The sequence below is a fragment of the Balearica regulorum genome, chromosome 6 (genome assembly GCF_011004875.1).
Source record: "Balearica regulorum gibbericeps isolate bBalReg1 chromosome 6, bBalReg1.pri, whole genome shotgun sequence".
Taxonomy (NCBI): Eukaryota; Metazoa; Chordata; class Aves; order Gruiformes; family Gruidae; genus Balearica; species Balearica regulorum.
Genome location: NC_046189.1, coordinates 2849981 through 2875243, shown reverse-complemented (window position 1 = coordinate 2875243; position 25263 = coordinate 2849981). Strand labels below are relative to the sequence as shown.

General features: G+C 44.0%; 1 protein-coding gene across 1 annotated transcript in view; it reads right to left on the bottom strand.

The window, feature by feature from the left end:
* The window catches only part of AGAP1 (ArfGAP with GTPase domain, ankyrin repeat and PH domain 1), a 297553-nt gene that overhangs the window by 22801 nt on the left and 249489 nt on the right, over window positions 1-25263 (bottom strand). Inside the window, 1 exon segment of the mRNA XM_075755906.1 lies at window positions 19590-19812. Within this exon segment, the coding sequence (XP_075612021.1) occupies window positions 19590-19812 (223 nt within the window).

Sequence of the window (25263 nt, the reverse complement as noted above, 5' to 3'; positions counted from 1 at the left end):
GTGCAATTCTAATTTTTTCAGAGCAAAAACAAACTAATTTTCCAGCTTGCCTATAGAACACCGATGGTTACGTTAGGAATTTCAGATGCTGCCTTTCTTCAACAAGGAACTGAGGATCATTCCAGATTCAGGTCTTCATAGCAGATTATCTTCTAGTTAATGCTGGCAGTTGTTCCACTTCTGCGTGGTACATGATTTACCAGTACTTTTTTAAGATAAAGATGTAAGTAAGATCCCCATGGGTCCCGCTCCTTCCAGCAGCAGCTTTTCCAGCTATGAGACTACTGACTTCAAGCTGAGAAAGGTTTTCCCAAAGGAGTGCTCCTAGCATGGTGATCTGGCTGCTACCTACCTGCTGAAGTCCGTACGCACTGATGTCTAGTACAAGTACTAACCTTTGCTCCGAAGCGAGGTGTAGAGCTTCTCTGAAGAGACAGGCTGCCTTCTTATCAATTACAAATCTCTCTCATTCAGGGCTTCGATGGCAACAACATGTCAACAATCTTCTTGTGATGGCAGAAGCAGATGCGACCCCTCCGCTCTGACACAGTTGCTGAACTACGTCTTTGTGAAAATCCCTAAAGCTCTCCCCAACTGCGAGCAAGGAAGGCACTTTGTATTGAAAGCATCTTCCCAAAACAGTTCAGACTAAGGGAATCTTCTGAGAGATACAAGGAAGGAAAAAAGCCACCAGTGAGGAGTAAGATGCATTTGAAGGGAGGGTTGCAACAGAAGCACCTTCTCCTCCTTCAGAAAAGGAAGCTCGCCTGAGCCCACAGTGCCGTTTTGCTATTAAAAAAGGCGCAGTTACAGTTACGCCGTGAACTGATTTTTTTATTTTCCGTTTACTATCACTGGGTGGGGTTGATGGATGTTTTGGACAGAAGAGTCTGAAAGGAGGCTTTGTGACCCAAGATGATTAAAACAGTTGTCTTGAGCGGAGTTTGTCTATTCTGAAAAGAAGCAGGGGAGACTCCAACCAATCCATCAGCAATCTACCGCTGGCAGACAGATGCACTGATTAAAAATGACAGCTTTGCAACAGGTCTGAAATCAAAGTGCAGTAGAACTAGCTAGCTGTCGTATGTTGTTGTTAAAGCTGCCCGAAAGCTACAACTATCCTGGGGATTTTCAGCTTTGCTAGCTTACCTACTCCAAGAACCGATGTGTGGTGTGATGGGAACACCGCTCCGAGGAGGATAAAGAAGATCCTGGTAATACACCGAAGGATGCTTACAACTGTATTGTATTTGCAGGCTGAGAAGACGGTGGCTTTGGAGGATGCTTTGGTATTTCAGATGCAGAGTAGAACCCAACGGCAGGGTCTGTTATTGCTGACTATCAAGACAGACCATGCAAGAGCGAAGAGTAAGGATCTGCGTTCTTCCCTGCAAAATGCTTGGACTTTCCAGGGCTATTAGCCTGGCCCATCACATGTCCCAAATCACTTGCCCTCTGTTGATAATGTTCAGGATGAGATTCTTGAGCTGTAAGCAAGCCAAAAATTTCTACACCAACGCGCACAGCATGGGCAACAAACAGGAGCCGGAAGCCACTGTGCAGTGGGAAAACTATGATATAGTTGCCATCACGGAAACATGGTGGGATGACTAACACAACTTGGAGGGCTGTAACGGATGGCTATAAACTCCTCAGGAGGGATAGGCAAGGAAGGAGAGGTGGTGGGGTAGCCCCGTCTGGGTATTAAGGAGAGTTTTGATTGTCTAGAGCTTGACGATGGTGACAATAGGGTTGGGTGTTTATGGGTAAGAATCGGGGGAAGGCGATCAAGGCAGATATAATGGTGGGACGATGTGATGGTTGGAGGCCATCTTGGGCATAGTGATCATAAAACGATAAGAGCTTTTGATTCTTGGAGAAGTAAGGAGAGGAGTCAGCAGAACTGCCACCTTGGACTTCGGAGGGCAGACTCTGGCCTGTTTAGGAGACAGGTTGGCAGAGTCCCTTAGGAGACCTATCTGGTTATTTTGTAAGGCTTTTATAGTGAAAAAAATAGTTCCTATTATTGATGTGGTATGGCAATTAAAACGCATGTTTTAACTTCTCATCTGCATTAGAAAATTTTGTATTTTCCATCTGACAAAAGCCAGGCAGCTCCCAGAAGCAGTCAGAGAGAGGTCTATCAAGTTTCTGAGCAATTGTTTTTTTTTTTTAAGCTCCTGGATCAGGCCAGAAAGCATGGACCACTGAGAACTGCCGGGTCAGATCCTAAACTGCATCTCTGGGGAAAACCGATCCCAATCCTGCCTCGCCGAACCATACCCGGTGAGCTCAGTGCCAGCAGCCATCCTGTGGTTTGCTTGCAGTCCATCTTTTGGGAATCGTTTCCACTTCTGAGGAATACAATAACCTGGCAGCTACCTCAAATCCTGCCTGGATGCTTCGAAAAAAGCTATTGCTCCCTTAGAGATCAAGTGGGCAGCAGCCCCTTAACAGGAACTGGTCTATGAGCTACCACCACATGTCTAATTAATGACCCTGCCGGTCGCAGCTGGAAGAGCTGAGCTGGGGGTGATTAATTAAATTAGCTGGCAGAGGAAATTACAGTGGAAAAGCCAAAGTTTGATTGCTCCATAATTAACCGCAGTGCAAATAATATCTGCATCTATAACTTCCAGCGATGAGATCAGAAGCCAATTGAATTTGGCACTGATTGAAGCTGTAAATATCCTGTGGTGAAAAATGATAGGTTTGTTCTGAAGGGAAAACTTACAGAAATGGACATCCAGCGGATGCAAGAGGGGAGCAGGGGACACGGGAGGAAAGAGCCCTGGAATTAGATCTTGATTTCAGCTGATTTCTGTAGTCTTCTGGAGTGACGGAGGATTCGACATGAAACAGGAAGAAATATTTTAAAAATCTGCTAAAGCTGCTGAATGTTGAGATTCCTTACCAGAGATTCGGCAAATCTAGAAAGTAAAGGCCACCTAGATCACGCGGTCCCTTGCCTTGCTCCCCATCATGCGTTTGCCGGCGGCGGGGTTCATTGATTTCCCTGGGAGACGCCCGCACAGCTTACGGTAACCAGTCCAAACACTTCCTCTCCATTTCATCTCCTACGCTGAGGTGCACTTTCTCGAAGCACAAGAACCCACGTTTCCAAGGAGTGTATCACCTCCAAATACCTGCGAACCCCTCTACCTCCCCGCAATTATTATCATTTCATTAACCCCCTTAAGCATCTCCTCCTGAAGATACTCAAGACTTGAAATCTTTCTTTATGGCTCTTGTCCAAAATTCCCTTTCTATTTTGGCAAGTTACGGTCACGGCATGCACCCACCTCGATCCCTGTATCAAGCTGAATTACCGTGAGTCTTATCCCACTTTCACTGCTGATGTAGCTCTGGCTTAAAGGAAACTCAGATTTTTAACTGATGCCTGAGATGCAGAACCCCCCTAAATGAGACAAGTTTTATTCACATGCTTTGCAAACTGCTACCCAATGTCCTCTTGGATAAAAATTGCATATTGCAGAAAATATTTAATTTTTTTTTTTAAAACAGTGCGACTAGTTTGTTGAACTAGTAGCTAAAAGGGCAATATATATAAGAATACTATTTCATATTCCATGTATTTTATGTGTAATTTTGCTCTGCTTGATAAGTACACGTTCGCTAAATATACACACCTCAGACAAAATTGTACTTACTGAGATTCTGGTAAAAACACAGAATCCAATAATCTGAGGCCAGCAAGAGCTGGGCATTGGCAAAAGGCCCCCAAATTATACTGCAAACCCTGAGGAAATGTGGAAGCAAGCACTTCAAATGAGAGATGATTGCTGGGTTTGAGCCAGGCAGCATAATTCCATCTACTGCTTTCCACGGAAAACTCGGGCTCTGCCTACACCGGCAAGTAAACAGGTGCGATAGGAGCAGACGTGTAGGTTGGAGCGGCTGGTGCCAAGGACCCCATATATTAACGAACCAGGGGCGCTACCTTTAATTGATTGAGCCTCACCCTTCGAAGCAAACATTCCCAACCATACAAGAGGTCCCAAGCACCATGGGTTAGATCCTTGTGTTCACAGTAGGGTCTGGAGCTTATTGGGTGCACGTGGAGCTTCCCGTTGGGTTTCTCCAAAGAGAATCTTGTTTCTGTGCAGCAAGACCATCCTGAAAACCAAACCAGTGTTTTCTCCTGCTCCAGATCAAAACACTCATGTAAATTTGGGGACCTACTTCGCAATCCAACACTCCTCACCAAGTCTGCTGCCTTGGAGCAAGTGCTACAAACGGGCCCCAAGAAAAAGTATATTAAAGTTCCTCTATTTGCATGAAAACAAAAACACACTATTGATTGTAACCACAGAAGTCCTGCTCTGCTTTGTCATTTCTTTTTGACTAATCTGAGAGAGCCCAGACCGATCATAAAAAGTCTGAGAAGACCTCTCAAAGTGCATTAATAAACAGCACAGTTATTGATTGCTGTCAAAGAAAATAGGCACATTCAAATTTACAAGCTACCCTGCCCACATACGCACTCATAAGCTGTCCATTAAATACTGCTTGACAAATTATTCTCATGATTAACTGGAGACCCAACGGGTTTCCCTGCAGAGGAGCCAGGCACTGCATCCCATGCCTCCTCAGAAACACACGGGCCTGTTCTTGCTCGGAGAGCTGCAGCTCTGGTGCGTTACCCACCTTTCTGTAAGACAAGAAGCTCTGTCTGTTTAGCCCAAGTGATTTTTTTCAAATCTGAAGAATAATAAAACCAGCTTTTTTTTTTTGTTTTATTACTTTATTACTCTTGGGCTGTCAATACTGTTTTCTTCGCTTTATCCTGAAAGTTTTCCCTATACTGGGTTGATTCCTGTATGTCCCACTACGGCAGTGAGACGATCTGCCATGTCTCGACTATTAAAAATACAACCCAAACCTCTCTCCCCCAGGATGTCGCATGTGCTTGCCTCTTAATACAGCATCACGTTTGATGTTGGTCATTTTTTGAAAGGTATTTCCCTTGCGCTACTGAAACATCCTTTCTGAAGCTGACAGTAATATTTACACCGAGACACCTCATGTTCTCCGCTCTCTCTTATTCCACATTTTAATACATGCATCGGTATCCAACAAGCTGTCTGGCTCCACAGAAACGCAAATGTGACAACAAACGCCAACTAAAACATTGGATCCGGACATATATTAATATCACAAGTCCCAAAACTTTATCAGAAGAGTCACGTTCTGGACACTCTCCTCTCTCATTTCATTTCGAGCGTTCCCGTAGCACATTCTGTGCGTCCCTAGGTCTCATCAGCTCCTCCAACGCCTCCCCTCCAAACACCCCGAGACCCCTTGTAAACCACGCTATGTCCTTCAAAATAAAAATGGTGGTGCCTTATTTGTAACAGAACTGCCATCAGTCGTACAAGACAGATAGCCGGCATTTCGAAGGGACCTTAGGCAGCCGATTTTATCTAGCCTCCACGAACGTTTCATGGAAGCACCAGCAAACGTGTGTGCCAGCTACAAGCTGCCGCACCGGTCCCGGGGCTGATCTGCATAGGGTGCCACAGGCAAGGGGCTTCACGAAGACTGGGTTTCGAAAGGACAGGAATTAGAGGGAAATTCCACAACATAATTAACAAATGTTCCCCTTCCCCAATTTTAAATTCTCTGTTGGCTTTAATTAACTTGTCCTAGAGCAATAAGCCAAGCAATGAGGTTGGCGAACTCTTAAAAGTATAGAGCAAGTTGTCTCTGCACGGCTCCTATGCCGCTCACATTTCCAGATACAGGATGTTCTATTTCTCTTCCTTTTTTGATTTTTTTTTTTTTTTAAAAAGGTGGTTCTTTAACATGTACACTCAGGAATATTTTACAGTCTGGCTCTACGGAGAAAACCTTATATCCTGCCTACAAAATGCTCGTGCCAGTGGATTTCTATTTAAATACAAAAGCCAACAACAAAAGATCCAGCCAAGTTATAATCCAACGTAAGACTTACATCACACGACAGGAGGGCACGGCTATTATTTCCAGTAGTGATCTGATAAACTGAATGATTTCGCTGGGCGTCAGAAAGGGGCCCGATCCTTAGCCAGAACGTGGGCAGCTCTTCTGAGCACCACAGCCCAGTAGCGGGTAAATCCTCGTCTCCTCCCAAGGGATGCCAGACAAAGCAGGCACTGACCTACACCGATGCTCTCCCACTGGTGACGGTGTCCGTGGCAGCCAGCTGAAACCGCAGCTGGGTGCGCCTATGCCAACCAAAACCGCAGGTCTGCCTACTTTTCAAAATTGCAACTGCAATATCATTTTAAATCCATTAAATCTTCTATTTCTCCTGGACTGGAGGTCTGAACAAGTAACTTTAGTTTCTATAGCTGCCTTTTTTTCCTTATTTTTTTTTTTTACCTTAATACAACAGGGCAATCTAAGCAATCCCAGGTATCTTGTTATGACTGGTTTGAGCTGCGGGAGTTGGAGAAGTGGCCCAAAGCTGATCTGGTCTGGAAAGGCTCAGGCAGGAGCACATGCATGTAATTAGCAAAGGATTAGAGCTGCAAATTTTTGCTTCTTGAGATGAAAAAAGAAAAAAAAAAAGTCAACTTCTGGATATTATCTCAAGCCAGAGGCTGAAGATAGCCTTCAGTTTCAGTACACAGTGACACAATCCGATTCCTTCCAGTTGGGGAGTAGTCTTAAAAGTGTTAATTGAGGTTGTGATTTAATTGTGCCTGCAGCTCGGTCTTCCAAGTCTGGCTTCTGCCGTAGAGTAGTGAAAATACAACAAAAACATCACTTACAAACTCTGACCTGGATGAAACCAGGAAAATTTAAATCTTTTGGGGAAAAAGAAAAGTTAGCTGGGAGATTTCTAGGCCATGACATAATCATCTGTTCAGCATGAAGACTTTTTGAAGCACATTCCATCCGTACCTTTTGAGGCTTACCAATTATTAAGAGACGGCTTCTTCTCACTACCGCACGTCTCTGCAGACTCGCACAAAAAAATGCTTCAGCGACGGGACTTTGCACTGTCTGCACAATCTAGTTAATAGGCACAGTAAGGCATTTCATTTCACTCTAATTCCTACCCTCTAAAGGCTCCGATTCCTCACCTGTGTTCACCTCAACACATTTTAGCCTGCGATTTAATTACTTTAAAGCTGGAGCGATGGTGGTCTTATTTCTTCCGGTCACTCTTCTCTGTCAGGGGGTTCGCTGCCGGCTCCCCCACCCGCACATCTGAAAATCCAGCAGTTAAGCGCGTTGCCTCTGACAAACGGATAATATTTGAGAGCCGTGGGGAAACTGCATTTGGGCTGACGTGTATATCAAGTTTCAGTCCAGTCAAAAGCCAGCACCATCTTTTCACTGCTGCCCTTTTCATTTAGTTATCTTACTGAAGTCTTATCTCCCCAGTCCCTTGCCATAGGCTACCAGCTTCCTGCAGAGCCAGAAACAAAGCTCAGTCTTAAACAAAGGAAAAAAAGGGAAAAAAATCACAAAAGAGAGAAAGTTGGTCACAGTTACTGTTATGGAGCCCTGCAGGTTCTGTAGCCACGACCAAAGCAAAGGCATGCTGCTGCTTCTGTGCCTAGTGTCACCGGCCAGCAAAGCCACCAGTAGCACGGCAAGGCACTGCCTTTTTTTTTTTTTTTTTTTTTTTAAAAAGTACAGTTAAGCATCACCACCGCCAGTTTTAGCCACGCTCTTTTCTTCCGCTACACCACAAGCTCAAACAAAGCGATCTCCCATCCAAACAACCTCCAAAAGCTGAAACGGTTAAAAACGATGCGGGGAGATGAAGGAACATTAAGTACCACCATCACTAGTGACTGCTACCGAAAGCTTGCTGTCCGTGCAACGCCAGCTTCCCGCATCACCCCGTTTGAGTTAAAGCCCAGAAAAAGGTAACGTGGGGACCCCCTTCCCACCTCTCAGCCTAACAGCAACAGCCCGTCCTCATATTCAACCGCAACTGGTTTACAGACCTCTTAACAGCAGAGAACGCATGCACAAACTCTAAAAATAATTATGTAATAAAGCGTCAGCAGCACAAACTAGGAATAAACTGGCCTCAGAGTATCCGCTGTTATGCCACGTATATCAACCAATTTGAATTATAGGTTTAAAACACTTAATGTTTGGCGAGACCTGACACGTACGGAGAGACGGCCATGACCTTAGGGCAGGGGAAATTAAAAGAACAGGTTAAACACCAAGTAATCAAAAAAGCTTCAAATAAAATGTTTTACGTAAGATTTCTTACTAACAAAATACGTATTTTTTTTTCTTAACACGCTGGCTATTTCCCTTGCCAGCTAAGCAGCTCTGCTGAATTCCTCAGCAGCAGCAAGCGCTCGACTTGCAGTACTTTGCGAAGTTGAACGCATCTCATAGATGAGCCTTCGGATCTGACCCGAGGGACCTCGTAATAGCTGATGCTTGGCATTTGGCATTTTTTTCCACAATTGCTTTTTTTTTTTTTTTAGCCTTTTTATTATTACAAGTTTCAGCCTCGCAAACGGCTGAATTTCGATAGCAACACAAGCGTTAAATGCTTTTCCTTTTGGAAATAACTGATCAAATAGCTACTATTAAAGACAGTGAGGGCAAAGATCACTTTGGTAAGGCTGCCCAATGCTTTATACAGTAAATTTCATTTTTCAGTTCCTTTTAGCTTGCCATATTTAAGATGAAAATCTCCGTATTTATTCCTCGGGTGTTGTGGGGTAGCAGATATGTGCATACACACATAGACTGAGCAGCATGGAACTTAATTTCAGTGTAAATGATAAAAAAATGGGTTCAAGTAAGCAGAGCTAATGCAAAGCTACTCCCCTACAAATGTTCTGTTGCAAAGTTCCATCATTTCTGTGTTTTTGAACCAGAAGATGCTCCTGGAGTCACACAAGTATCTCTCGTCCTCCCAGTAAAAACCCCATCTGATTTGATAGACGCTAACCCCTGAAAATAAGGGGCACACGAGCTTAGTCAAGTTTTTGGTGGTGGTGGCTTTGGGTTTTTTTTTTTTAATACTTGCCAATTCCAAGCTTGGCAAGGCAGCAATTTATTTATTTATTTTTAAAAATGTACCAGGGAGAAAACGTACTCTAGAGTCCATCTGTTACCTCTTTCAAAACTGTTCACCACCAATCCGTATTTCAACCCAAATGAGCGGGTCGCTGTTTCACCGCAGGGTGGAAGGGCAGCACAGTCCCTAAGCCTGATGCTCCTTTCCCAGGAAAAGCCTTCCAGATCTCTTCAAGACCTTAGAGAAAACTTAACTTACCCGGTTGTCTCTGCACTTCTGCAGAAGAGCTAACCATCATCCTGGTCTGGCATCTGGACTGAAATGCGACATTTGTTTGTGGACCTGACCCCTGGCAAGTCTGCGACGATTCTGGGCTGCGGTTAGATGGATGGGAGGCTACAGTCACCAAGGGACGGGAAATGTCACTGTCATGGAGGCAACGCTCGTCTTCTGCCATGGCTGAATTTGCTGTGGCATGCGATTGAGTCTCATTTCTACTTTCTACACGCTTATAAAGGTATCAAGGAATTTTCTGGGGAAAGACTAACCCACAGCGGCTGGCATCTGACTCATTTTAAGTGGTACTTGCCTTTGGCCATTAGCTTGATGTAAACTGTATTTCCCCTCAATTTATACATACAATATCCAATTTTTTCTCGTCTGAAATTAATCTCTCTGTTCTAATTAGCTCTTCCATTCCTCTGTTGTAGTACCACAGTTAAATATTGGCTCAAGTAGCCCCTAATAAACACAGCGATGGTTATCTCTCTCTTGTTCTGCGTTGACCTTTTCAAGTAGCTTATGGCCAAGCAGACGTGAAGTCCAAATGAAGACACTTTGGTCTTCAACTCTGAGATGCTCTCTAGCTCTGCTAGGTGTTTGGGAGAGAACTAATACAAAACAAGAAATAATCAGTCCATATCTATTCCGAAAATTAAGTCTGAAGCCAAGATCCTACACTGTTTTGAGACCATTAGAACAGACACCCAACCAACAGACTGGTTCTTATTCTAGCAAACAAACAAACAAATATCACTTTTTCTGACAAGCTGATTACTGACTTACTGTTTTCCCAATGTATCTCCCCACCGTCTCGTTCATCACTGTTCATACAACAGAAAGAAATCCTCCTTGCTTGAGTCCTGAACGTGAATCCTAGATTTCCCAAAGTGTAACAGCTCATCAACTTCTTTTTAAGGGAACTTCAGCTTAACTCGGTGCTTTTCAGTGTGGCAGCCAAATACACACAAAAGTAGAACCAAAAATTGTCAAGAATCTCAGCAGAATAAAGGTACCTTGAGTAGATTGTACCTCCAAGGTAAAACATTTCAGTCTGTATCACCTGTCCTACTGCAGAAACCTCAAGAGGCAAGATGTCCTCAAGCGGCTCTGATTTGTAAGCTTAATACACTCAAGGATGTCTGCCTTCAAGTCCTCTGGGTGTATTCAGAGTGGGTTTCTCATCCTTTTATCAACCCTGAAAACTACCTCCAAAAACAAAGGGTGAGTGTTTTCCACAATTCCTGGGGATGACATATTATGGGAAAAAACCCCCTCGAATCTCACAAGACTTGTAAGAAAATGGCAAAAAGCTGCTAAAATATGGTCTGTTGCCTTCCTCTTCCTCTACTGTATGAAAGCAAAACTACTTGTCTTCTCTTGCAAGGCCCCTTGAAGGCCCTTCCCTTCTTTTCATCTTTAGCTCAGTACTCAAAGCTTGACCATTGCCTCTGGCCCACTACTGTGATCTTCATTTTTGTATTGTCACCATACCCATAAAATCGGGCTTTGAGGAAGGATCTTAGCTTCTTAACTAGGAGGTATCTTAGCTAGCAGGTATGGAAACGCGGCTGAAACATACTACTCTCCTCTCTAAAAACATTTATCAAAGGACGAACAACAAATGGATGTACGGATAATCTAACATGGGAGAGACGACGGGAAAATGAGAAAAAAGACAAAAGCAATGGCAATTTCTTTAGCTCTTCTCTCCAAAAACTCTAGACTTCACCAGCAACACTTGGGCAACCTCTCCAGAAGGTGGTTGGTAAGCAAGATGGAAAGGACACACTATAAACCAAGTGTAATGGGAAATCTCAGCTGGCCATACAGGTCCAGAACATACTACGTCACAGCACCCACAAGCACGTGTATGTTCCATGCAGAGAGCAACGTGTCAGGTCCGTATACACACATAAATTAAATAGAGAATTTAACAAAAGTGGTACCTATGCTATTTAGACTAAAAAAAAAAAAAAAAAAGTACCGTGGCTTTTACACCTCTGCTTTTTACCAAACACTCTAACGCAGAAATACTTCTCCTGGGCAGGTTTCTCTTTCACAGGCAACGAGGAGAATCACGATTACAATAATAATTGCAACCTGGGCTTCTGTTTACAAAGTGGATTTTTATCAAAGACCCATTTGCACATAAGAAACGTGCAACTGAACCAGGGAGTATTTTATCTCAAGCGCTCATTAACTTGGACCACCAGGGTCGAGGGGTTTGCTGTTGTTGTTTTGTTTTTATTTTTAATCATCCAGGCATCTCCCACGCTGCCACGTAGGCACCAGTGTTTTACCGGATCAGCTCCTGCATGACAAGGTCTGCCGAGCAGCTACAAAGACAATAAAATACCTGCTACTACTACTACTACTACTACTACTACCCTTCATCTTTGGAGTATTTCACTTGAGCTTCTGAGGCCTCCAAAGGGTGAAATCCGACCAGCCGCCACCCAAGCTGACATTTCATTTGCCTCACTCAGTTATTCTTATTAGATGCATTTCCTGGAAGCTACTGGTAAGTGACAAATTTTATTTTTTTTTTAAATTTAATTTTAAAACAATTACAATTACTCTAATCTGAAAGCATGCAATCTAGCATGTCAGAATCAGTTCATTTCTACAGCCGTACGGGGAAAGGTTTTAGTTTACTGGCAGCGATGAATCAGTCTTTTTATTTATGCGTGCGTTTGAAAACGCAATACTGTTGTAACTAATAATTTATACATTTTCCTCATTATCTTTATGAAATATCTGCTGTCCTAAACAGAGCTAATATCACTCCAGCTCGCTGGGAGATGTGCTTCAGTGTAGTTCAGCCACCAGAAAGACCAGGAGTGAGTTATGACTCTCTGGTTTGGTGTTTTGGTTGGGTTTTTTTCTTCCTCCCCCCCCCCGCCCCCTTTTAATGGATTCCTTCCCAAAGCCTCCCCTGTTCGTAGGACTCGCTGAAATACCTTAAGTCAAATCTTAAGTCCCCTAGCAGCTGTTGGGTCGGCAGAAGCCCAGCTGTCTAAACTTTATTGGCAGTAAATGTCATTCTTGCACACAAACTGCATGCCTGGAAAACCCAAAGGCGCATCTTGGGCTATCACATCCCATCACGTTCCCCGACGAGATGTGAAAACCGAAATGGAAAACGTCAACAAACTCCGGCCGCGGCGAGGAGCGGGGCATGCCCGCTGACAAGCGTGCCGCAATGACAGAAATGGACTTGGAGTTGCAATTAGTGGCACTGTCATTTTCGGGCGCTCCTGCCAATTAATTAAGCCTGTCAAATGGAAAAACAGCGGCATTCACATGATAATTTATATAGGGAGAGACTAGCCTTAGCAAAGCTGCCGCCGCAGCCAACAAAATTCCCTCCGAGCGCTTAAAAAAAAAATAAAATAAAAATATAAAGAAGTAGGGAAGGGAGGGGGGGGAGAAAGAAAGTTAAACTGTCCTTGTTATAATTGTTAACTCTGATCGCTCAAGTAGAAGACGGGCTGATTAAAACTCCAAACGAGCCCCTAGCTCGCTTAAATCTCAGAGTCCGGAATGATAGAATCAGAGGAGTTTATTCATACCATTAAGCCCCAGAGAACTTAATTGAAAGAAGAGCATAGCCTGGACCTTGACAAGCGGGAGGTCACAGTAATTGCTGCCGGACATATTTAACATTAAGATAATCAGGCCATTAATTACCCTTTGGATCATTAAATCAGCCAGTTGCAAAATGAAATTTCTGCCTCTATTACTCACTTGAGAGACCACAGGGGTGGCTTTTAATTTATCAGTGAGCTTGAGATACAAAGGACCAGGCTTGGGGAGGAAGGAAAGGGGGAGAAAGGGGGGGGGGGGTTTGCTTCAGCAGAGGCAGGAATATCAATCCGCCATGCTTGGTGATCGTGGCAAATTAACTAGGTAAGATAACCTCAGCTTCTAAAGGCAGAAGCTGGGGGTATGTAAATAGATGAGGGCAGACAGGGAGATCAGAGCCTGCACACCACTTAGCAGGATAATAAAGGAAATCATCCTTGATTATCAGTGCTAATTTGGACACTGCCGGTAGCTTGTTATGCGTGTTCTGAGTAGCATTTAATTAATTCAATTGCTTGTTAATGAGGGAAGTGACATGTGGGGAGCAGATGCCACCCAACTGCAGATGGGTTCTGGTCAGCCCTTCACAATAAAATCTTTTTTTTTTTTTTTTTTAAATTATTTTTTATTTATTTTTAAAAACACCCTTCCCCCACCCCCGAAATGGGAAAGGTGTCAAGCATGGAGGAGCATTCAAAAGGCACAAAACACTGACCTCATCAGGCCAAGAACCGCTAAGAAACCAGACCTGACAATTGCGGAGAGAGAGGTACTGCTGTTCCCCCAGGCCCCATTCGCAACGCTGCGGCCGTATGCCAGGAATCGGAGACCAACAGGACTAGAACAGCAATCTGATGGCCAAAAGGAACGAGGAATGGGAGAGAGACGGAACGGAGCATCCTTACAAGAGGCAGGACACGACACTGGGATCTTAACTACTCCCTTTCCCTGGGCTTGCCCTTTATCTGTACTGTCTATAATGAAGGAATACTTATTTTTATGGGAAAAAAAAAAAAAAAGGAGGCATGGTTTAATTTTTTCATAGAAGGCATGGTTTAATAATTTTCATAGAAGTCGCTCCTCAGTTATCCCCGAGAAACCAGCGCGCTTTCAGCAGAGCGGACGCTAGCCTTGAAACGGCAAGCCAGGCTTCAGCTCAGGACTGTAAAAGTCTGCCAAATAGAGTCGAGCCGCATAATGTTTTTTTCTGACACCATTAAATTCAGTTCATTAGTGAGCGAGGGATCAAACTGGATCTTACGTCTTAAGGTGAAAGTCAATTCCCGACACTGCCGGCTCCTAACTCCAGACTTCTCAGACAGCGTTAAGAACCTCTCTATTTTCTTATAACCTTTGGTAATCGGAATAAACAGGGTGACTGCTATGCAAACAGACTACCTGAGCAAAATTGCAGCAGATGCTCCAACCTCCATTTAAAGAGCTGCTGCCTGGGGCTGCCTCGGGAGAGCTTAAAACTACGCCGGAGCTTCTACTAACCGCTCATGCCTCACTTTAAAAACACGTTTTAATGGAGTTGGAGGTTCTTTCTATTTAGGAATATTCTCAAAAAGATGCCGTAATGGTGGAGCCCTTCAACTATAAGGTTTGCACGTAGCTAACGCAAATATTCAGCATCGCTTGAGCAGGAGAACAAAAAGCACGCCTGGATATCGCGCTGCCCTCCCTCCTCTTGGCCAGCAGCTTCCAGCTGGTGGAGGTGGCCTCGTTGCTGGCACAGCCCAGTGCTCCCAGTGAGACGGAGATGGAGAGCTCGGGAGCTCGGAGAAAGAGGGTGAGGGCCAGGGAGCAGATAATCACCTCCTGGAGCGCGCAGAGGGATGGTGGCAGCTCATCTCATTTGGCAAAGGCCAACAACATCTTAGGAAGTCGATGGTGGCAAGCAAGTCTGCAAACCAGAAGCCACACCGTCAAGAAGAGTACGTGGAAAAAGCAAAGCACGTGAGGTGCGTCCAGAAGAAAGCTAAATATCTGGCAGGAGATCTACATACCAGTGCAAAAGGCTCAGGTGAAACACGGCGCAGACTCCCCAAGCCAGCTCCACCACATCCCCGACATTCCTCCACGGAGCAGTTCTGTCCCTGCCCCACCGGGCTCACTCCTGTGTCGCACCACTCCAAATCAATGTTTTAAGAGTGTGCTTAAGTAGTATCAATAGCAATTAGAGGGGAAAATCCTGATCTCATCCCCAGACCCAGTTAATTGTCGCAACATTGATTTACTCTAATTTGACTTCTCACTCCAAATTAAACCCGCATTACCGAAGAAGGGACCGCAGGCAAACTCTCCCCGCTCACCCCCTCCCCTCCAAGACAATAAATTTAATATTGAATACACTTGGAAAAAAACCTGGCAGTTGTTGCAGGATCCATACTGAAAGATCTTCCCCCCCTCCTTTTTTTTTCTTCCTGCGAGTAATTAAAAGATGCTTTTCTTGACTAATGATCCCCCTGTTTAGAAATGGGAAGTCGATACTCCTTCACCAGCAGTCAGCTTCAATTTGTCACAGCGCTCCCGAAGTTTGAGCGGCGGTTCTCAGGGCTGCTGGTAATTGCTGGAACCAATTACCAGCCTTCCAAAGCTGACCTAATCAGGGACCCACGGACACCACCGCTCACAGGCCAGCTGGTCCCCTTTCCCTTCCACATGCACGTTATTCGCCCGCGCTTGGGTTTTCTGCCGCTTCGCCAACTTTTTGTGCTCGCCGGGAGCTCGTGTTTATTCCTCTTTCCTCCCCGTGATGACGCCAACGCCCTCAGTCTGAGGGCTAAAGCTACTGCTTTACTCCACGCCGCTTCCTTGGGGATCCCACCACACCTGCGCTCCCACAACCTTCCAGTTTAACGCTAGAGGCCATCCCAGGTCCTGCTTTTGATCCAGAGGCACCGAACGACCTGGAGATCTGCTTGTTCTGTAAGACTTGATGAGACCTGGCACATGTTGACATTAGAGGACATACCTGGGCAATATCCTTGATGAAACCAACAGGAGTAAAGCCTCTTGCTACAAAATTCTCAGGCTCTGAGTTCACACCCTCCAATATGAAAGCCTTTCTGACCTTCAAAATACGTGTTTAGGTTTATCTTTCCCCATGACTTTCTTGGAGAAAGAGTTTTAAGTGAATTTGAGTGGAGTAGGAAAGGACAGCGGTACGCTATGGTACATTTGATGTGCTTTAAGTTGGATAATATTTAACTTATTTTTGAGTGTACAAAATTAAAAACACAAGCTGTACTCACAGCCTAATTAGGATTAGCTCTAATCTTATAAATATTGGTGACATTTTCCTGAGTAAGACTCCTTAATTATGCCGTGACCTGGAGTAGCCACTTGGCAACCGATGCCTCCTGCAAAACATCGGTCTCCCTGGATCTCTTCACCCTTCCCTCTACTCAACAGAAACACGGAGGATGCCACTGCAATGAGTGCCAGCTTCTCCCGAGCTGACGGGACTGCTTCTGAAGTCATGTGGAGACTTCCAGGTTCCTTTAAGTCCAGCATGCGAATGCTCCTCAAGCCTCCCGGCCCAACAGATTCAGTGTCAACAATCTTTTTTTTTTTTTTTTTTGCCCCTAGAAAGCCACTGATGGTTTCACTGATGGCTTCATTTCCAACAAGAAGACACAACACGAAACGGTGAAACTCATGTATGTCTGATCTCCTCTACAAATGTTTATTAACAGAGGGTCCATCATTGTGCTGACAACTTTTGGTGCTTTGGGGTGGGCACAGAGGAGACACAAGAGTTAAGAGACATGCCTATCATAAACACGTGAGAAGATTGTATTTGTCTACGGTCTTTTAACTGATGCTTTGTGCTAAGCCTTTGAATCAGCTGGGGGAACAGTTAAAAAAAAAAAATCTTCTGTTCTTGTGTTTCCAACACTTTGCAGGCACAGCCTGAAGGTCTGAGCAAACACGCGGAAAGCCAGGGAGGGTGGACTAATGAGTATCTCTAGCGGAACTGAAAATGGGAGCGCTATGCAGGACGAATGAAGTAAGTGGGGCTGCAGAAGGGAACGGGGATATGAACAAGTTCAGGAGAAACTTGGAGGAAAACATGGGAATACTATCCTCTCCCATCTGACGAGGCTTTGGTGAGAAGTCCTTAGAGCAGGAGCATGCTGAGCGTGTGAGCCTCCTCACACAGCAGCTCTCAGACTCCGGCTGATCCCAGAGCCCACCAGCACGGGAAGGAACAGCCCCCCAACACCAGCTATCAGATCTCTTCCTCTTCAGAAGTCGTCTCGCTGAACGCTTCTTTCTTCGCGGATCTCCAAATATCGTTGGACTCCCTCCTCCACCAGAACTCCAAATCTCAGCTCCCCAGTCATCTCTCTGTCCGCTTACTTTCTTGCCTCTTCCCCCAGTCCCTCACCAACAAAAAAAGGAGGGTTTGTTTAACCCCACTTCAGGCCCATTGTAGCTGCTTCCGATAGGATTCCTCACGCAAAAACGCTAACGGCAGCGAGAAAATGGAATGCAGAACTTGTATCTAAAGAACTTGAACTTCTTTTCTTGCCACAGCTTGGACAGTAGGAGTATGACGCTAGTAGAGACCAAAGTTAAGTACAAAAGGAGGTACGTCCTTTGAAGAAGCAGACCTTTCAGATATTTATGTGAAAAATATCACTTCAGTCCCCGCTGCAAACAGCGGAAGGAATGGGAGTAGCAAAGCAAGATTACAATTGCTTTGTGGGAAAAGTTTCACATTATCTTAATTCTATTTTTTCTAACAGCTCTTCCCTCACGTAAGTGTGCACTTGGACACACAGATGGAAATGCGTATTTATAAAACGCACCTTTATACCTTTTGTTCAAAAATGTTAGAGTCCAGGAAAAAAAGTGCAATTATGTCACTGACAAACATAACTCGGAGACGTACAGAAACAAAGAATTAAAATAAGCTCTGAGCATGAAATAGAGAACAAAGTTCATTTTCTATAAGTAAAACTCACTTCCAAACATAAAAATCTGAATAATTTAATTCAAATAGATGGCTCTCTTTTAATCAGTCACATTATTTTAGATTTTTCATGATAATATCTTTATTATACGTATATTAAAATTATGTGTGGGGTTTTTTTAAATAATAAAAATCCAATCGAGTGCATGCCTTTTCCTTTTAAAAGTATTTAGACCTGAGGTATCTCTCCAGCTCACCTCAGTAGTAAGGACCAACATATATTTGTTAGGTACAACAACGCAAGATCTCTGGATTAAAGTAAAACTAATGACTGAAAGGCACCAATAAGTTGATTTCAATCTACCTGATCAAATCATTATATTAGCTGTCTAATAACATACACGTACACAGCAGGCATATGGTTCACGTATGAACAAAATCTCTGTGTAGGTCTCCCTGAACATTTTTATATGCATAGTCATTCATCTAAGTAGCCTGATTAATGTAGTGGCTTCATTCTCGAAGATGAACCAAAGGTGGCACCACAAATTCATTTTTCAGTGCTAACGAAATAATGCAATGAGAAACAGTTGACTTTATTACAGACAACAGTGCAAACCTACTCCTACACCGTAGGAGGTGGCCCAGGTATATCCTCCCGGGTTACAATTTCACTCGATCCGATATTGGAAAAAGCAGGATCCAGAGATATACATCAACAAAATCACAATATAATTCCACCCAATTTCTCTCATACGCAGGAAGCAAATACTGAGAGCTAGACCTCTACCGTATCGTTTGCTACCTGGGGACCGGCTGGTGCTCGGATGCAGGCTGTCCCCCCCCGGAGCTCAACCTAAGACAATCATAACGCACTTCTGAAGACAACTTCAAAGGTTGGCCCAGCTGTGCAAGGTAGCCCAGAAGGTTCTCCTCCTGCCTGCACCCCCCTCCTGAAACGCACTCTGCCCGAGGACACTCTGCTTCCCCCAAGCCAACACCTTAGCTGGAACTAGTAACGCTTCCATCTCCAATCTATTGAAATCAGGAAAGTATTTTCAAAATATCTTCCTTTGGCACTGATCAGATAAATTTAGCATAAAAAACCTTTAGCTTTTGGTAGATATTGCAGAAAGAAGATTTTCACTGTGTTGAGCTATGACGGGTAGGTAAAATACTGTTCTCACTGGAAACCGCCCCCCCCCCCCAACTTACGACTTCACATATATCACATAAAAAAAGTAAGCAAGTCCACAGTGAGCAGGACTTCCAACATCTGTGATGAGAAACCAAAGACCTGACGGTCAGGTACAAATTCATGGGTGAGCCTGAACTACTGAACGCAGATTATTAATCACAAACTGATGGTCCAAGAGCCAGGAACTTTGTGGCCAACCAAAACAAAGAAACGCATTACAGTATAATTTAGATTGAGGAACAACCAGGCGGGAAGCTTCAGTCTTTCAGTCTTCCATTCTGTCGGTCAGTCAATTGAACAAAAAATTGTAGAGCTGCCGAGGAAACCTTCACAAGAGTGAAAAAGTGACGGGGTCACTCAAATTTTGAGACCCCCCGCCAGTGAAGATATATATATACACGTAATGATTTTTACAAGGCTTACTCCAAGGGAGAATCTTAGAAGTCCATGTTGTAAAAAGTTGTAACGCCCTACCACCTCCGACTGCAATGCCAAAATGAGGATTTATGTGCTCATAGCCTTGGCCATGTGCTCTATCACACGCTACCTGCCAGCTGCGTGCCATGCTGAGATGGAGTAGGAAAGCCTACCTTGTGGAGTCTGACGAAGGTTTCATATGGCCTTGGCTGCTCTCCTCCCAGACGCTGTTTGCCAGCTCGTTCCCGATCGAAGACATCACCTTGATGAGCTCTATAGGCCAGTCATCCAGGTCGAGAGAGCGGACCCGGGAGAGGTGCGTGCCAAGGTTTCGGTGTATACCTGAGCATTCGATACACATGAGGGCTCCCAAATTCAAACTGGCCCAGTCGGGGTCTACAGGAAAAGGGACACAACCAATTAGGCAACGAAACACCTAACAAAACTTTCCAGTTAAGGTTTGTGGATAAAGATTTTGGCTCTGAGGGAAAAAAAATGCAGGTGTCCTGTTCAAAAGCACAGCTGGAAGGTCTTCCAGAAGGGCCAATTTTGCCCTGTGGAGATACGAACCCTTCTGAGAAACCCTCAAGGAGTAAAAAAACCAAACGTGTGTATGTGTATGGTGTCATTCCACCTTCAGTCAAAAGAAAAACATGAATTAGAGACAGAAGAAGAAACAAAGAAAACAAACGCAGTAGCAGGCAGCTGATGATGAAGTAGTGGAGAAAGCCCCTCCTTGGGAATCTAGAGCCACTCGTAGCCAATTACAAGGGAAAAAGGAGGGGGAAAAAAAAAAAAAGAGCGACTAGATACAATGTCTCTGTTGCTAACTATATCAACTCCCTTAATAACCATCTATATCATCACCTACATATGGCTTTTACATCTGACACACTATGGGGTATGTTTTCATCTCTAAGATCAGGGAGATAAGTACTAAGATGAAAATGTGATCCTTTGAACAGTTCCAGTTTTAGTGTACGAGCCAGAAGGATTCCACCGACACACGCGCACACACACACACAAAAATAACCCCGCAAACGATAAGGCTGTGACAAACCTGACAAAAGCCGGGAAATTCAAAGTCATTTCCCAAAAGCTGGGAAATTCAAAGTCATCTCCCAAGATGGTTCACTTTTTTTATCACTGTCCTGTGTTATTTAAATCTAGATTTATATGAATCTCCCTCTCTCCAACAAACACTCATTTTAACAAATGCAATGAAAGACGTACAGGAGGAATTTTTGGTGGCTTTTCTCCCCCCCCTGCTGTCAGATCTTTTCTTCTCGCCTTACCCTGGGCCTCCCAAAGAACCAGTAGGCTATCACGAATGCCAAGCAGGAAAATGGTGATTAATTGAGAGGGCAGGCAGTTTTTATTCAGATCTAAATAAAATACAGAGCGGATAGAAAATTAATTTCCAGTGTCCCCTTCCATTTGGGGAAATTTCATCCAAAGACTCATTTCTACTTTACGTAACTCCAATTTGAAAAGTTATTTTTTGGCAGCTAAAGTATGTGGAAACAAAACCTTTCCTAGTTCTTTGCCGTGTCACGTTTGGATGAAAAATAGGAAAGGAAAGCAGATAATTTTAACTGCAAAGTCCCACATTTCATGGAAGGCATTGACTAATATTTTTCACTCAGTCCTGAGAACACCCCCAACACGACAAATCCCCCATCTTACTTCACTTGAGCAGAAAAACAGATCTTCTGTTTAAAAAGTTCCTGTCCATACCAAATCTTATACTAGAAATATACGGCATTTCAGATCTCCAAAAAAATAAGGTGAGACAAAACTCCTTGCGTGCTCTCCAAGTCCTTGGTAAGACAACCATGACAAACTCCTTTCCTGCATGTTCCTCCAGGTCACCTCCACCAGTTATTTTCGGTGTCTTGCCAGTGGGGGAACCAGTGGTACATATACTAAAAATCCCCAAATACTAATTTGTCAGTAAAAGCTTAAATAGAGCAGATGATAACCATTTAAAATTTGCAAACTGCGTCTTGGAATGAAACCTCTGTCCCTGACCTGCAAAGGCCAGGGTTACCTTCACAAAAATAAAAGTGCAATGAGCTCAAAGAAGCACGAACTCAGAATGAAGCAAGAGAAAAAACACCGATTAATATTCTTCCAATTATTCTAACAGAACCGATGTTAAGGACCTGACCTCCCTCCCAAATACCTCTGTGTACCTGAAGCACATCTCATGTATCTTTTACTGAGTAATTTTTTTAAATTCACCTCCTTCCAATTGACAGTGCTGGTACGATTGAAGTAGGCCACCAAAGCTATGACCAAGAAGTCATACGAAATATTGTCAAGGTTGCATTTTAGATTTCAATAATCTGACAACACCCAGCTGAGTTTGAAGGTGGCCAACTAGGAAAGGCGAACGTTGAACTCGTTACAGACATCCAGTGAAAAACCAGACTGGTTGATCTTGGGTAACGGGGAGCAAGACAGGGCTCTAATGAGGAGCTTGGACAAGTGGCATCGTTCAATGGATTCTGGGAAAAAATGGACATGATGTCACTTATGACATCTGTTTCAGTGTATGCATGTGAAAAATTGTTCTCAAAAGGAGGTATGCTAGATGACAGAAGTCACTACCCACCGATAATGAAGGCAACCCATTGCCAATGGCTCCTCTTTGCATCTTCCTCTTCCCATGTGTAGTTGAACACTTTTTAAATCTCACGCCTGAAATTTGTTACCACTGATTTATACCGAGAAGAACCACGCATGGTTAGTAAGCCATAACTACTCAAGGTGGTTTTCTCCTTTTTTCCGTTTTTTTTTTTTTTTTTTAATTTTTTGAGATGATCAAAAATCAGCTCACTTTTGGTCATGATGCCAAGAGTAATTCTGAATTGGAGGCTGCTCAGAATACTTACAAGCAGGTGTCAGGCTTTTCTGCAGTATGCATACATCCAAATTTGATGGTAAAAGAAGGAAAAAGCCCATTCGATGCAGTTATAGGTGCTATAAAACTAGTTTCCACCCTTTTGTTTTACTTACAATATGTCAAACAAAATATGAGCTTTTAAAGATCACTGAATATTCCCAGATTACAATTTTCATATTCTTAAAGGTGTTTCGTTCTCTCCTTCTCTAAAAAACCTCTTCCCCGCTTCGACTTGCGCCTCAATCGGATTGATCATTTGAAGGTGAAAGCTCTTGGAACGGCTCTTTTAGGAGAATAACCCCTCCCCACCATGTCCTTCATCCCTTTGGACATGAGGTTGCTGATGAAAGGCTTTGCCATGCGAAATCCTGGGGAGTTCAGCATGGGCAAGTTAGCGCTGAGCTGCGCAGAGGAGCCAGGGAAAAAAGGAGAAGCGGGGGGCGAAGGCATCTCCCAAAGAGTTGCAGCAAAAGAGAGAAAAATTTACATATTTTCTATTCTTTAGAGGGTTGGTTTTTTTTCTTCCTCCTATTCTGAATATAAAATTGAACTTGTGAGGGGTCTGATCAGTGGGACTCCCACGCTCTGGGAAAATGCAACATCAGTTTCCTTCTGCAAGATCTTCTTGGGTAAAAACTCCCGCACCTAATGACCACTTTGCCTCATCTATGGCTCTAGGATAGGAACGTTAAAAAAAGGACTTTGAAAAACTTTAGGCTGAGACTGCCAAAGGGCCAGAAGGCCGGCGGCGCACAGATGCTGCTGGTGCTACTGCTGCTGATTAACCCACAACAAGGCAGAAATTCCCTGGTGAAACAAAGTGCTGTGATGAAGTGCTAAAAAGGCAAAGAGCTCTAGAAAGAGGAAGAATGAGACTTCTGAAGTGGAAGATTGATGGCTCTTGAATAGAGCTGAGGGACAACATCATCTCATATTCCTTTGCTCCCAAACATCTGGCTTTGTGAAGATGCAAACTACATAAGCGCTGGTGTTTGTGATGCTAAAGACTTGCCCAGGCAAGGCAGACAGGGAGAGAAGGAAATAAAGCAAAGCTTGGCAGAGAAAGCAACGGGCTGAGGTTCACCTCATGTGCGTGTTTACATTTTGAGATACGTCGCTTTGGAAGTATCTCAAATTTTTCTGAAGGAATGATGGTGGCCTTAAAAATGAGGAAGGCCAAATGGCAAGAAGAGTCAAAGAGGGTTTAAATCATCTCCAAGAGTACAGACAATTGAGAGAGGTTCCAGCTGAGATTCCAAAATCACCCCTGCCTCCCTGACCCCAAAAAGCCACACAACCAAGCGCTGAGTGCTGCCAAAAAGGGCAGTCCCACCCTGCCCTCTCCCAGCAATGCGTTCTTGGCACATCCCTTCTGCTGGCACCGTGCACGCGTGGCCAGCTTGACCCATGAAGCAATCGGGATGAAAAACAACCTGCCTGAGAGAAAGGGGGGGCGGGGGGGAAGTGTTACTTTCTTGCACAATCATTTTCCTGATTAAACATCTAGCTTGGCTGCATAAATACTGGGGTATGTGCAAGGCTGGGGAGAGAAACACGGACCTTGGGGATAGCGTGTGCTCCGGGTAGAGCTGAAACGGATCACGGACACGTGGAAAGGACGTGCGTGGGTGTGGGAAGCTATCTGCAGCGAAGGGATGGCACGATCCCACTCTGCCTGCGTGACCATTCCGCGGGGTCTGGGAAAATGCCACCCGCAGCTGTAAGACAGACGGGAGCAGCGATCGGTAACACTCCCATTGCGGTCTGCTCAGACAGCAGTGAGTACTTCAAACGAGCTAAATATACATCTAGGTCACCTGAAGACCCCGTCCTTCTCATATACAGCACAGCATCTTCTATGCCTTTTACCTGAATTATATCAAAGCTTTGGTGTAAATCTGAATGACTACCAGGTCAATATGAAAGAACGCTAATAAAGAAGAGTCGCTTTGGGCTGTGCATGTTAAAATACCAGCCAAACCAACATTTTCCCTTGTTTATCACCTGCTGGATTACTAGCCAGTGGAATGTGAAGACCTTAATTTATCCATGTAGCTCTTATTTTTCTCTTGTCTTTGAAAAGTCCCTGTGAAATTTCTCTTTGGGATTGCTTTCCAGCAGGTCAACAAGCTGTTTCGGGAGCATCCCGGTACTGGTGCTCAAAGCCCAGTCCAGCCCGGGCTCACGGGACCGGGGCAGCTGCCTTTGTTCTTGATCCATCTCCTATGGATGGCACACAAATATCTGACCATTTTCAAAACGAGCAATTAAAAATGATCTATATGTGAAGCACGTTTTGATGGTATGGAAATTTTTTTTTTTGTTTTAAATGGCTGTTAATGTCCTAACCACCTTCTCTTCAAAGCTTCTGAGGATGAGGCAGGGTTCGTTTGGTGGATAACTGAATCAGCTAAATTGCTAACTATACAAATAGCAAATTAGTCACGCAAAAGCACTTGCACTTGCAAATGAATGTTCATTTTAAAGTTAACTGGGATGTTAGAACAGCTTAGACCAGAAGTTAAAATCCCGAACAGCAAGTTTTAAAGAAAAAAATTACACCCAAAGAAAAATAAATGAATATTTTTCCATTTTAAGCACATGTAAAAATCACAGGAAAAGTTCTGACTTTCAAATATCAAAGAAATAAAAATGCACAAGTTCTCAATCCTTCTGCTTCTGCAACTAATTGCTTTAGAGCGAGAGCACTTCCTTTTTGTGGCTTTGTTGCAAACCCCTGGAACTAAAGAGCACCAGAATAATGACCTCAGCCGGGGTTAGTGAGGTGAACCACAGCTCAAAGTATTCTTGAGAACAGTTTTCTGAACACTAGGTATATGTTTTAAAAAATAAAAAAAAAAAGGTAAGAAACACAAAGGGGAGGGAAAAAAAAAACTCCCAAATCAGTTTTCTAGTATCCAGATATAACAAGCAATGAC